At 59.1% G+C, this 13,821-nt stretch overlaps 1 protein-coding gene across 2 annotated transcripts; it reads left to right on the plus strand.

Annotated features, from left to right (window-relative positions):
• Positions 1 to 33: 33 nt before the first annotated feature.
• On the plus strand, positions 34 to 13,212 carry USP5 (ubiquitin specific peptidase 5). 2 transcript variants are annotated; one of them, XM_004596390.3, is made up of 20 exons: positions 34 to 371; positions 4,226 to 4,351; positions 4,513 to 4,579; positions 4,730 to 4,863; positions 5,005 to 5,150; positions 5,347 to 5,531; positions 6,186 to 6,280; positions 6,699 to 6,892; positions 7,514 to 7,585; positions 7,869 to 7,956; positions 8,064 to 8,189; positions 8,567 to 8,720; positions 8,865 to 9,039; positions 9,473 to 9,561; positions 10,454 to 10,645; positions 11,102 to 11,245; positions 11,323 to 11,468; positions 11,644 to 11,797; positions 12,028 to 12,112; positions 12,564 to 13,212. In XM_004596390.3, the coding sequence occupies exons 1-20, from the start codon at positions 261 to 263 to the stop codon at positions 12,655 to 12,657; spliced, it is 2,577 nt and encodes an 858-aa protein (XP_004596447.2). In that variant the 5' UTR covers positions 34 to 260; the 3' UTR covers positions 12,658 to 13,212. The 2 variants fall into 2 exon arrangements, with proteins under 2 accessions (XP_004596447.2, XP_004596448.2); XM_004596391.3 differs by having other exon boundaries at positions 38 to 371; positions 10,454 to 10,576.
• Positions 13,213 to 13,821: the final 609 nt, after the last annotated feature.

The following is a 13,821-nucleotide window of genomic DNA, read 5'->3' on the forward strand; positions in this document are numbered from 1 at the left end:
GCTCCACATGCGCCCCGCCCTAGAAGGGTGGGATTGGTTCTCCCGGCTGTCAATTGCAGCATGGGCGATTTTCATTGGCCTTCAGTCAAGAGCAGGCTGGGGGCGGAGCGCTAGTAGGCTCCGTCCAACCGCCCTGCTCGCGCGTCCTCCCTTCCGCGCATGTGCCCGAGGAGTAGCGCTGATTGGCCAGGGGCGAACAGGGGGCGGGGGCCCGGGGAGTGGTGGGAGCTGCTGTGTGTGGACGAGCTGCTGCCGGTGTCATGGCGGAGCTGAGTGAGGAGGCGCTGCTGTCAGTATTACCGACGATCCGGGTCCCTAAGGCTGGAGACCGGGTCCACAAAGACGAGTGCGCTTTCTCCTTCGACACACCGGTAAGCCCATTCCCCACGCCCGCAGCGAGCACGACTTCCTTCCATCTCCCTGGTCATTCTGCCGGGGCCTGCAAGGCTTGGGCGACCGCCTCCATGCGGTGCATCATGGGACTTGTAGTTCCCCACGATCCTCTGTGTCGTTATCTTCCATCAGCCGAGGCTTGTAGTGCGACTACTATTCCCGTAAACCGTCGCGCTCGCCGGGCATGCCGTCTGGTTCCTGGAGCACTGTGGGCCTTGTAGTCTCTCACCGCTGTCTTTCCCGTTCTAAGTCAGGGACTCAGTCGGACGGTCGGACTACATCCCTCAGGGGCACGCCTGCCAAAGCTGGGAGTCGGCCTCGCCCGCCGCGCGCTCTGCTCTCCGGGTTTTGTAGTCTCGTGTGGGAGGAATGGGGGGCGACTCCCCACTGTTCTGGGTCGGGCTTGGGGTCGGCAGTGCGTGAGGACTGCAGTTCTCTGGCGGCTATAATCCTCTGGAAATGCGCTATGAAGAAGACTGATTCTGAGAAAGTCCGAGTTAGGGAGCCTGCACCCGTGGTTCATGTGGACAGGGGGCGGAGAGGGAGGTTGTTGGTGGTAGAGAGGCGAGGAAAGCTCTCGTCGTTTCTCCTTGGACGTGAACCATGGCCGCGGTCCCATTCCTACTCCTCCCCCCGACCCCCACGAAGTATTCCTGTAGGAGATGATTTGTTGGAGGATGCCGAGGTCCCGCTGCCATCCACTCCCACTTGACTAGGTAGACAAAGCGGTCACCCGCACCGCACTCCGCCTTTTGTGGTTCCCACCTGGTACCTCCCTTCTTGGAGTTCTGCCTTCCTATGTCATCCTGGCAGGACAGAATAACCTCTCTGGTCTGAAGGGAGAGGGCTAGCCGCCTGCTCAGGATCCGCCCCTGGAGCCCTAGCGAGCCCTGCCCAGGGTGCTCGGCCCAGACCAGCCCATGGCCTGAAAACTGCAAGTCAGAATGGAAAGACTAGGCGTATGGCATCCCGATGCCAAGTGTCCTGGCAGGTCCCGCTTCAGGACCTGTGACTTCTGGTTTGCCGGGCTTTAATCCCAGCCCCAGACTATGTGGTGCCTCTTGGAGATCTGGCTTTGGCAGAGGTAAAAGAGGACTGCCCGGGCACAGTCCTGGGGGCCCAAGCTCCACCTGGAATCAGCGTCCTTTTATTTACAGGAAAAAACAATATAGGAGAGCAAGGTTTTTCTCACAAGTCTGAGGGTCTCTGCTTACCCATTTTTTTTTCTCTTTAAAGATTTACTTATTTATTGGAAAGTCAGAGTTAGGAGAGAGAGAGAGAGAGAGATCTTCCATCCACTGATTCACTCCCCAGATAGCTACAGCAGCTGGGTCTGGAGCCAAGGGGCCAGGACTTCTTCCAGGTCTGTCACGCAGGTGCAGGAGCCCAAGCCGTTGAACCTTCCTCCGCTGCTTCCCCAGGCGCCACAGCAGGGAGCTGGATGGGAGGTGGAGCAGCCAGGACTCGAATCATGGCGTTGCACCATAGTGCCAGTCCTTTTCTTTATACTTTCATTCACTCCCTTCCCTGTCTCTCCTCAGGAACGACTTTGAATAACGCAGAAGGGCTTTTGTAATTTCCTGACAATTCCCCTCTTTCATTCCCGTGTGGCTGTTACCTTTGCTAACCACCTTCAGGTGCACTTGATTCCCAGTTGGGCTCCGGGTGGAGCTGAGCCGACCTCGCTGTGAGCAGCGCTACATTTGTGGAGGAGCACTGCAGTCCCTGTTTGCCTAGGGCCGAGCCAGGGCCTGCCCTATTTCCCACACTGCAGCAGAGGAGTGTCTAAGGCCAATGAGGTTTTTTTGTTCTGGAAAGAGGACGCCTTCAAAGTCCTGGTCCAGTTCCCTCCCTCCCTCCGCAGCACCAGCACTGCCTCGTCTGATATGCTCAGCTGTGACGCAGAGTGGCCTCCACCTGGCCCTGCTCTGATTGCACTAGGTATCCCAGCTGTCTCAACAAGTGTCGCTGAATTGTTCTAAGAAAGGGAGATTGCAGGTTGACAGGACAACAAGCGAAGAGAAGGTGATGGTTAGGGGCTGCAGGCTGCCCGCCGGCCTGGGTCCAGCTTTAGCTGGGAGTCCTAAGCAAGACATTGTTCCCCTGCAATAAAACTCACTCAGCAGGAGAGAAGGGAGCAGGCTTGTGGTGTGGCCCCGGGTGGGCTGCCTGGCAGAGGGTAGTAAAGGAAGGGCCTGGGCTGGGAAGCTTTTGTGAATCCTGAAGATGAGGTGGGGTATGTCTGAGATGCTGTGGGTTTGGGTCCAGTGCCTGACTTGCAGCTCTTTCCTCCCCAGAAATGTCATCGCTGGCACCCATAGTCTGTAATTTGATCTGTTTACTATTTTTTAAAGATTTATTTATTTTTATTGGAAAGGCAGATATACAGAGAGGAGGAGAGACAGAGAGGAAGATCTTCCATCCGATGACTCCCTGCCCAAGTGACCGCAACAGCCGGTGCTGCGCCAATCCAAAGCCAGGAGCCTGGAACTTCCTCCAGGTCTCCCACGTGGGTGCAGGGTCCCAAGGCTTTGGGACGTCCTTGACTGCTTTCCCAGGCCACAAGCAGGGAGCTGGATGGGAAGTGGAGCCGCCAGGATTAGAACTGGCGCCCATCTGGGATCCTGGCGCGTTCAAAGTGAGGACTTTAGCCGCTAGGCCACCGCGCCAGGCCCTACTATTTTTATTTTTTTAAAAGATTTATTTGTTTTTATTGGAAAGGCAGAGGAGGAGAGACAGAAGGAAAGATTTTCTATCCGCTGGTTCACGCCCCAAGTGGATGCAACAGCCAGAACTGAACCCATCCGAAGCCAGGAGCCAGAAACCTCTGGGTCTCCCACACGTGGGTGCAGGGTTCCAAGACTTTGGGCCATCCTCTATTGCTTTCCCAGGCCACAGGCAGGGAGCTGGATGGGAATTGGAGCTGCCGGGACATGAAGCGGCTCCCATATGGGATGTTGGCACAAGCAAAGCAAGGACTTTAGCCAGTAGGCCACCGTGCCGGGCCTGATTCGTTTACTCTTGGCCAGGGAAGAGCTGAAGGGGGTTTTTCTGAGATTGATTGGAAGGTAGGAAATCCTGAGAAAAGAGCAAGGGTGAAGGTAGATGGTTGTTGCTGGGGGTTGCTCAGTGCCAGGGTCCTTGTTGGCTTTTGTCAGAGCCAAGGAAGGAAATGGTGTGTGCCTGGTTCTGTAAGGCAGGAGGCGGGCATTTGGTGCAGTGGTTAAGATGTCATTCTGAGGACTGACATGAGGTACAGCAGGTAAAGCTGCCACCTGCGACGCCAGTGTCCCAAATGGGTGCCCATTCCAGTCCCGGCTGTTCCATGTCTGATCCAGCACCCTGCTGGTGGCCTGGAGAAGCAGCTTGAGCCCCTGTACCCATGTAAGAGACCTAGAAGAAACTCCTGGCCCCTAACTTGGCCTGGCCCAGCCCTGGCCGTTGCAGCTTTGGGAGCGGACCAGTGGATAGACAATCTGGCTCTCCCTGTTTCTGAAACCCTTTCATATAAATGTTTTTGAGATGCCACTTGGGGTGCCTGCATTGCAGTCCCACCCAGCTCCACTTCCAGTTCAGTTTCATGCCAGTATGCGCCCTGAGAAGCAGCAGATGGTAGCTCAAGCACTGAGGCACCTTGTGGGGGAGACCTGGAGTGAGTTCCGGGCTCCTGGTTTAGACCTGACCTGGTCCCAGCTGTTGATGAACCAGCAGATGGAAACTGTCCACTGGTTGGCCTGTCTGCACTTCCAGTTTAAAATCAGCCAGAGGGCTAGAGAAGTCAGCACGAGGCACACGGTTTTGGACGTAAGCTCTTTAATTTCTTGTCTGGCAGGAGTCCGAGGGCGGCCTGTATATCTGCATGAACACGTTCCTGGGCTTCGGGAAGCAGTATGTGGAAAGGCACTTCAATAAGACTGGCCAGAGGGTTTACCTGCACCTGCGGCGAACCCGGCGTCCGGTAGGGCTGGGGCTGGGGTGTGGGGCACACCCTGGGTGCCCCCATGGGATCTCTGGGGGCTGCTCTACTGCCCACCTCTGCCTATTTGTACTTGTGTCATTAAATGTGGCTTCCTTCTGTTCCCCGACATCCCTCCGCTCCCTTCCTGGTGCTCTTGGCAGAAAGAAGAGGACAGTGCTTCAGGCACTGGAGACCCACCCCGCAAGAAGCCCACCCGGCTGGCCATTGGTGAGCCCCACTGGACCTCTGTTCTCCCCCAAGGACAGGACTGATGGGCAGCCCCACAGCTGGAGGGGCCGGGGCACTATGCCACAGTGGAGGAGCGACATGGACCCTGCGTGGCTGCCCTCCCACTCATACTTGTACCCTCTGCCCCAGGGATGGAAGGCGGCTTTGACCTCACCGAGGACAAGTTTGAATATGATGAGGATGTGAAGATTGTCATTTTGCCAGATTACCTGGAGATTGCCCGGGATGGCTTGGGGGGCCTGCCTGACATCGTCAGAGACCGGGTACGAGTGCCTTGCCCCCTGCCCAGGAGCCTGGGACAAGACGGCTGGTGGTGTCTGGGCCAAGTGCTAACATCGCTGAAGACCAAAGGCAGAGGGATGCGTGGGCAGGAAGCTGAGTGGTGTGCGGGTCTGCTTCCCCAGGTGAGCAGCGCGGTAGAGGCCCTGCTGGCAGCCGACTCGGCCTCCCGCAAGCAGGAGGTGCAGGCCTGGGACGGGGAGGTCCGGCAGGTCTCTAAGCACGCCTTCAACCTCAAGCAGCTGGACAACCCTGCACGCATCCCCCCCTGGTGAGGCCCGGCCCCGCTCTGCCACAGACACAGCTCCCAGAGCCGGGCCAAGGAGGCGGGACCAGGGAGCAGGCCTGGGGGACATGAAGCAAGTGTGGGAAGAGAGAAGTGGTCCCCCTTCCCTGGCATTCCCATTCCCTCGTGCCCACCCCTGCTCCCTACACCCACTTTTGCTGTTTGTCTCTCCCTGGGTTAGTGGCTGGAAATGCTCTAAATGTGACATGAGAGAGAACCTGTGGCTGAACCTGACAGACGGCTCCATCCTCTGCGGCCGGCGCTACTTCGACGGCAGCGGGGGCAATAACCATGCCGTGGAGCACTACAGGGAGACGGGCTACCCACTAGCAGTCAAGCTGGGCACCATCACGCCTGATGGGGCTGGTACTCTCTACCCCCAGCCCTTGCCCCAAGCCTCTCCCCCCGCCTTGCACCATTAGTTATTATTATTATTATTATTTTTAATTTCTTTATTTGAAAGGCCAAGTTAGAGATTTTCCATCTGCTGGTTTACCCCACCAGATGCCCACAACAGCCAAGGCTTGGTCAGGCAGGATCCAGGAGCTCCACCTAGGTCACCCACATGGCCCAGTACTTGCGCCGTCACCTGCCATCTCCCAGGCGCAGTGGCAGGAAGCTGGATCGGAAGGGCAGAGCAGCCAGCATGTGACCTGGGTGTGGTTTAACCTGCACTGTCGCAATGGCAGGTTTCCCCAACCTCCAAACGTATGTTTCTATCTGCTTATAAATCAGAGTTACAGCGGGTCGGACGGGGAGTCAGTTTTGATACTAGACATGAGTAGTACTAAAACATATTTTCTTGAAGAAAAATGAGAATGCTGCGGTTAAATCTTTGGTTGTTCTCCCTGCCCCTGCATCCAGTCCCTGTGAAGGCCACTGTCATGATCTGTTTCGTGAGTCCCGACAGCCATTCCCAGAACGACACGTGACCTCAGGGCCCAGGAGGTGACCCTTACAGACTGCCCTGTCCCCGCCAAGGGCCAGGCCAGTGCTGAGCCTGCCTGCCTCCTGCCCTAGATGTGTACTCGTACGATGAGGACGACATGGTGCTGGACCCCAGCCTGCCTGAGCACCTGGCACACTTTGGCATTGACATGCTGAAGATGCAGAAGGTGAGGCCCGGCCTCCTTACCCCGCCTGCGTCCCAGTGCCCGACACGTGGGCTTCCTCACACAACTCTGGGGGATCGTGTCTTCGTGCAGAGTGCCGAGTAAGGCAGCAGGCAGAGATGAGTGAGTGCCAGGCGTGACGAGCGCTGGGAGAGAAGGGAGGCCTGGCCTAACCCCGGGGAAGGTTCAACCACCAAGTTCAAGCTGGGAAAAGCGCTACAGTCCTTCATCCACATTGTGGCCTGCCGGCCCCCAGGCCTTTAGTGGCTGCTCAGGCTGGGGGGCGCCTCGGCCTCTCCCCCATGTACACGTTCCCAAGCACAGCTACAGCTGTGTAGCATCATGAATCTCTAAGGGAGATGAGCATAGAGAGCCCCGCGCTGAGCTGAGCACCCCGCCTGAAGCGCCACTTCCCATGCAGACAGACAAGACCATGACCGAACTGGAGATAGACATGAACCAGCGGATTGGCGAGTGGGAGCTGATCCAGGAGTCGGGGGTACCACTGAAGCCGCTCTTCGGGCCCGGCTACACCGGCATCCAGAACCTGGGCAACAGCTGCTACCTCAACTCCGTGGTCCAGGTGCTCTTCAGCATCCCTGACTTCCAGAGGAAGTGAGTGCAGCCCGCGCCCCACCGCCAGCCTCTCTCTGGGACCCTGCCTACCATGGCCAGCTACGCTCCAGGCACCCTAGCGTCTGATCTCAGTCACTCGGTCCTGTGGCGCTGGTGGGTGTGCCCTGCAGGAACAGCTCACAGGCCTGCACAGCCATTACCCCAGACATAGCACACTGGCTGAGCAGCATACCAAGCCCTTGGCCCCATGCCTTCGGACAGCCGCAGGCTAGCAGCTGCTCTATTCCAGGCCAGTGAGGTCAGGAGAGCACCTATAGTATGGATGTGCGGTGCTCCCTGAGGGGAGGGGAGGGCCTGGGCCTGGAAGGCGTGTCCCCAGCATCCCCAAAGCTGCCTGGGAGTTAGCTGGAATGTGAGAGCATAGAATGTGCCACAGGGTACAATGGGGTGTGAACTACTTACCCTGATCCCAGGCCACCTCTGGGTTAGGGAGGAGGCAGGAAGGCTTGCCTTCAGGCCCATGGCACCTGACACAGCAGGTCACCTGAGGGTTTGCATTGCAGTAGCTGCATGTCCTGGGGCCAGCTCTTCAGTTAGATGATGGCTCCCTTTGCTTGGCGCTCAGGCCAAAGCCCCTTCCTTCTGCTTCCCTTGCCTCAGGTATGTGGACAAGCTGGAGAAGATCTTCCAGAATGCCCCAACAGACCCCACCCAGGACTTCAGCACCCAGGTGTAAGGAGCCAGGTCCCATGTGCGCCGTGAGCCCACACACCACCTTCCTCCCTTTGCCCACCTGGCGTGGGCAGCTGTTCTACCCCTGGCTGGTCACACACTTACGGGTGACAGAATGCCCTCTGGAGCCAGCATCTCTCTTGGGCTGGGATCCTGGGGACCTGAGGTTTTCACACCTCAAAGCCTCATCTGTGGGCGGGGCGGCAGGAGAAAGGAAAAGACACAGGCAGATGCAGGGTTCGTTAGAAACTGAAGCTAAACCACCTTCTTGGCTGTGACGCAGGGCCAAGCTGGGCCATGGCCTCCTCTCGGGGGAGTATTCCAAGCCAGCCCCAGAGTCAGGTGACGGGGAGCAGGCCCCAGAACAAAAGGTGAGTCTGCGACCCTGTCTCCCAACCAGGGCCAGGAATTGGGGGGAGAAAGTGTTCAGGGGCTACCTGGTGAGCCACAGCGGAGTCCCCAACCTGTCTCTGCCTAGGAGGTCCAGGATGGCATTGCCCCTCGGATGTTCAAGGCCCTCATTGGCAAGGGCCATCCCGAGTTCTCCACCAACCGGCAGCAGGATGCCCAGGAGTTCTTCCTTCATCTCATCAACATGGTGGAGGTATTGGCTGGGGAGGGCGCACCTGCATACTGCATCCACCCTCAGACCCCTGCCTGTCCCTGCCCCAGCCCAGTGCCAGCCCTGCGAGCCAGTGGTCTGCACAGCCTGAGCATTCCTGTGATGAGCATGCGCACCTGGGGAGGACAGTCAGCACGAGCCGGGGTCCCAACCCACAGGCAGTGATAGAACACGCACTGTTCAGAAAGATAATACAGTCCCACGGTGCATGTGGTGGAGCGAGAACCAGGGAGAGCTGCTTCTCTTGCTTGCATCCCTGTGCCCTCCCCTCCCCACGCCCAACTCCCCGGTGCACCTCTGGGAGGCCTGCACTTCACCCCCCAACTGCCAGGCCTCCCTACCCTGCCTCTTTCCCATAGAGGAATTGCCGGAGCTCTGAAAACCCCAATGAAGTGTTCCGCTTCTTGGTGGAGGAGAAGATCAAGTGCCTGGCCACGGAGAAGGTGAAGTACACGCAGCGCGTGGACTACATCATGCAGCTGCCTGTGCCCATGGACGCAGCCCTCAACAAAGGTGAGCGGGCCGCCGTCCTGGAGAGGCCCAAGTGCAATTGGAGGCCCATGGGGTGGGGCCTGTGTATCACATGGCTTTGCGGGGGCCTGGGCCCCAGAGCTGGCAGAGGGGTGAGGAAGACCCAGCGGGCGATGTTCTTGGCAGAGGAGCTCATGGAGTACGAGGAGAAGAAGCGGCAGGCCGAGGAGGAGAAGCTGCCCCCGCCAGAGCTGGTCCGAGCCCAGGTGCCCTTCAGCTCCTGCCTGGAAGCCTATGGGGCGCCCGAGCAGGTGGACGACTTCTGGAGCACGGCGCTGCAGGCCAAGTCAGTGGCCATCAAGTGAGTGTACTGGCTCTGGGCCCCCCAAGGTCTGCAGGCAGTTATCCTGCTGTGGGTAGATTTCAGCGTAGGTAATCCAGCCCTGAGGGGCCTGGGACGGGCCTGGGCAAGTGATTCCTTGTGTCCATCTTACCTGACAGCCTAATCTTGTGTGTCTCCAGATGGTGCTAGGATGGCCTCCGCACCTGCTGCCTGGCTGGTGGCGGGTGCAGGACAGCGCAGCTGAGGCCACTGTCTGCCTGGCTTCCAGTACCCAGCATGGGGGCTGCCTGAGGGGGCCTCGGGCTCTGGGGTTTCCACCTCGGAGCTGATGCCTTCCTGGGGGAGGGAAGACAGTTTGGGGATCTGTCCTTAGAAGCAGAGCCGCAAGGTTGGGGGTTCAGGAGAGGAGAGCTCCCAGGCCCCTCGGTTCTAGGACCTTTTCTCCTCTCAGGACTACACGGTTTGCCTCATTCCCCGACTACCTGGTTATCCAGATCAAGAAGTTCACCTTCGGCCTGGACTGGGTGCCCAAGAAGCTGGGTACGGTGTATGGCAGCTGGGCTGGGGAGGCTGAGCGGAGGGTGCACAGCAAGAGAAGAGCCTGTCTTTAACACACGCAAACTCAACGTGTCTCACACTGCTTCCCCCAGGAGTAGACAGTACCTGAAGGTCCACCTGGGCCTTGCTTGAAGAGCCCTGACCAAAAACATCAGAAGGCGCCTTTGATTTTTTTTTTAAGATTTATTTATTTTTATTACAAAGTCAGATGTACAGAGAGGAAAGACAGAGAGGAAGATCTCCTGTCCGCTGATTCACTCCCCAAGTGAACGCAACGGCCAGTGCTGTGCCGATCTGAAGCAGGGAACCAGGAACCTCTTCTGGGTCTCCCACGTGGGTGCAGGGTCCCAAGGCTTTGGGACGTCCTCGACTGCTTTCCCAGGCCACAAGCAGGGAGCTGGATGGGAAGTGGAGCTGCCGGGATTAGAACCAGTGCCCATCTGGGATCCCAGGACATTCAAGGCGAGGACTTTAGCCGCTAGGCCACGCTGCCGGGCCCTGGCGGCTTTGATTTTTAGTTAGGGTTCACAGCCAGCGCTGATGTTTCCGGTTTTAATTTTGAAATTGGCAGTGTTTTCAGATTGGCCATCTTGAAACAACTGGGTCTCCTTCTAGGTCTGGCAGGTCCTGGGCTGTACCTTGAGAGCTGCTGGTTTCCCTGGAAAGCCAGGGCCCCTGAGCCAGAGCAGCTCATCCTGTGTCACAGTGGGGACAGCGCCTGGCCTAGCCCTGGCACCTGCTTGCTTCATACCCTTTGGGCAGATCCTTGGTACAGCCCAGGCTAGGGGGCAGGGCCTGGACAGGCCTGCAGAGCCCTCCCCGCAGGCCCTGGGATGCCGCCCATGTGACCACTTCCCTGCTGTTCCACCTGCAGATGTGTCCATTGAGATGCCAGAGGAGCTGGACATCTCCCAGCTGCGGGGTGCTGGGCTGCAGCCAGGAGAGGAGGAGCTGCCTGACATTGCCCCACCCCTGGTGACCCCAGATGAGCCCAAAGGTAGCCTTGGTTTCTATGGCAACGAAGACGAAGACTCCTTCTGCTCCCCTCACCTCTCCTCTCCGACATGTTAGTGACGCTTCCTGCCTGTCTCTTTCCTTGCCCATGGGGGGCCTCTCTGCCTTGCTCCCCATTCCTGTCCTTTGTGTTTCTCCTCTCCTCCCTTTCAACTTCCCTCTGCCTGTGAGACTGATTGGAGCACTCGTAGCCACACCCACCGTGGGGCTGGGAGTTGCACCAGCTCCTTATTTCCCACCCAAAGGACCCCCTCAGTTGGGGTTAGGGGGGGCAGCATGCTCCAGAAAAAGGCCCATTCCTGGAAGATGGCCAGGGGCTCCACAGGCTTTGGGGTCACAGGCTGTGATGTTGTGTGGTCACTTTAGCCCTGGGATCGGTGCTAGTGCACAGAACAGTGCATGGGGTGGGTGACGGTGGGAGGGCAAGGGGGCTGGCCTGCGGGGAGTGGGCGAGGAAGAGCAGAGTGGCCATGGCAGACGGTGCACTGAGGCACGGTCTCCCCCGCAGCACCCATGCTCGATGAGTCGGTCGTCATCCAGCTGGTGGAAATGGGCTTCCCCATGGATGCCTGCCGCAAGGCCGTCTACTACACGGGCAACAGTGGGGCTGAGGCTGCCATGAACTGGGTCATGTCGCATATGGATGATCCAGGTAGGCGGGCAGGAGTGGTAGGGTGGGCCAGGGCCTGCATCTTCCACCCAGGCCCTTTAACCCATGCGCACCCACAGATTTTGCAAACCCCCTCATCCTGCCGGGCTCCAGCGGGCCTGGCTCAACCAGCACAGCGGCCGAGCCCCCACCCGAGGACTGCGTGACCACCATCGTTTCCATGGGCTTCTCCCGGGACCAGGCTCTGAAAGCCCTGAGGGCCACGGTAGGACTGCCCTGGCTGCAGAGGTGGGGCCTGAGGGTAGAGGGCTGCCCGGGAACAGAACAAAGGCCTGGGTGGGCTCAGCTCCAGGCAGGGAGCCCTGCCTCTGGGGGCTCTCCTGGCAGCGTAACCTGGCCTGGAGCTTGCTAGAAGGAGTAACAGCTCCCTCCTCTCCAAGAATAATAGCTTAGAGCGGGCTGTGGACTGGATCTTCAGCCACATCGACGACCTGGATGCAGAGGCAGCCATGGACATCTCCGAGGGCCGCTCAGCCGCCGACTCCATCTCTGAATCTGTGCCAGTGGGACCCAAAGTCCGGGACGGGCCCGGAAGTGAGTGTCCCTGGGAAGCAGGATGGGCCTGGTGGACTAAACACTCGTTCCAGGGCAGCAGCGCCTTCCCACCAACGTGACTGCTGAGGGTGGGTTCTAAAGGGCCAGGATGGCCTTGGGCCCTGGACCTGCCCCACCGTCCCTGAGCGCACGTGCTGCGTGTGAGCCCTTGTCTTGGGACCATCACTCAGGGAGCCCTCCGCTGTTCTCCACCCCCATCTCTCCCCCAGAGTATCAGCTCTTTGCCTTCATTAGTCACATGGGCACCTCTACCATGTGTGGTCACTACGTCTGCCACATCAAGAAGGAGGGCAGGTGAGGGCTGGCGGCATGAGGTAGGGCTGAGGAGGGTGCTGTTTGTCATGGGGACACAGGTGCCCCTTGGGAGCGTGGGAGCACTTCGTGGACAGCAGGGACTGGCAGAGTGCTGCCAAGGCCTGAACCTGGCCACCAGGAAACAGCCATCCTGCCTTGCTTGTGTGTGGACTGGGCATTTTCATGCCTGCAGCTCCTTAGACCTTGGCCCTCCACATGAAGTTCTCTGGGCCCAAGCCTCCCGGAATAGATGGGGGGTGGGGGCAAAGACCCTGGGACCTGAGGACACCAGTTAGGGGCAGTGACCCTGGTGAGATGTGTCACTCCCTGAGACAGAGCCACCTGCCAACAGACTGGGGGCTTGGGGCTCACAATGCAGGAACCGAGTTGGGGAGATGTGGATAGCTGTCCCACTGGTTCATCCCTTTATGTCCCTCCGGCTGTACTCCAGGTGGGTGATCTACAACGACCAGAAAGTGTGTGCCTCCGAGAAGCCGCCCAAGGACCTGGGCTACATCTATTTCTACCAGAGAGTGGCCAGCTAAGAGCCTGCCCTCACCCCTTAGCCGAGGGCAGGGCACCAGCCCCTGGCCTGAGGGATGGACTTGAGACCCCCTGTCCTGCCCTGTACCCTTTTTCTGTTTGTCCCCAGCAGCAGGGAAGAAGCTGGAGGCTGAGGGTGGATGGCCGGGCCAACAGGAGGGGCACTCTGCAGGCAGGCTTCCGGTGGGGGCAGGCCAGGTACTGCCCGCCTGGCTGCCCGCAGCCTTCACTTCCCTGGCCCTTGGGGCCAGTCCTCTGCTTGTGTGTGTCGTTCCGCCCCACCTCTGGTGTGGTGCGGAGGGCCTCACGTATGTGTGAGTGAGCGTGGATGTGGGGCTGGGTATAGCTTTGTGCACCCCGTTCCAGGGCAAGGGGGCCTGTGGCTCCCCTGCCCTTTGTGTTTGTCCCCGGGTGGTTGGGCAAGGAGGGACAGGAGGGATGTGGGATACCTCACCCCTCCTCCTGCCCTCCTGCCTCAGCCCTCCATCCTGTCTCTTCCCTGTCCTTTTCTGGAAAATGCCAAAACACACGATGTGAATAAAAGTACAGTGGCTGAATTGTGTCCGGGTCTGATCGCTTGGTGGGGGGGGGGCTCGGCCTTCCTGGGGAAGGCAGCTGGCAGGAAGCTGCCCCAGCCAGCACCTAGTCCTGCCATGCCCTGCAGCAGCACCGCTCCCGCTTCTCGCCAGCCAGAGCTCTTGAAAACATGGGGAGCCATGGGGAATGGGCTGGGGTCTCGTTGCCAGAGCACTAAGCCAAAAAAGAAGGGTACTCTGCAGTATCCCCCAAACGTCCCCCAGGGTGAGCGTACCCTCAGATCGTGCCCGGCCGGCTGGGGCTCTGGGGAGGCAGGCCGGAGGGTTCCCGCAGCTCCGGAACCCCCTCCTAGCTGCACGGTTCACACCAACAGGAGCTAAACACGAGCGGCTCTGATGGGGGCCAGGGGTCTCCTTCCCAGAGCCAGATGTGCGCATTCCGCGTTTTCCCAGCCCTTGTGGACGGAAACGATCAACGATGGACCCTTGGGGCTGAAGTCTTTAGTAGGTTACGCTGCGCGCCTAGGGTCCCGGTTCCGCCGCCTCCGGGTCGTCAGGCAATTGCTGTAGAGGCGACTCTGCAAGCCGGACGCGTTGCTAGGAGAAAGGGGAAACGTCAGAGCCCTGCGC

This window comes from Ochotona princeps, chromosome 27 (genome assembly GCF_030435755.1).
Source record: "Ochotona princeps isolate mOchPri1 chromosome 27, mOchPri1.hap1, whole genome shotgun sequence".
Taxonomy (NCBI): domain Eukaryota; kingdom Metazoa; phylum Chordata; class Mammalia; order Lagomorpha; family Ochotonidae; genus Ochotona; species Ochotona princeps.

Excerpts from the sequence above, each read along its gene's own strand:
- USP5 (XM_004596390.3), top strand. The coding sequence starts at position 261 with ATGGCGGAGCTGAGTGAGGAGGCGCTGCTGTCAGTATTACCGACGATC. Across the intron at positions 7,957-8,063 it reads AGCAGGCCCCAGAACAAAAG|GAGGTCCAGGATGGCATTGC; the intron begins GTGAGTCTGCGA and ends GTCTCTGCCTAG. Across the intron at positions 11,798-12,027 it reads AGTCCGGGACGGGCCCGGAA|AGTATCAGCTCTTTGCCTTC; the intron begins GTGAGTGTCCCT and ends TCTCTCCCCCAG.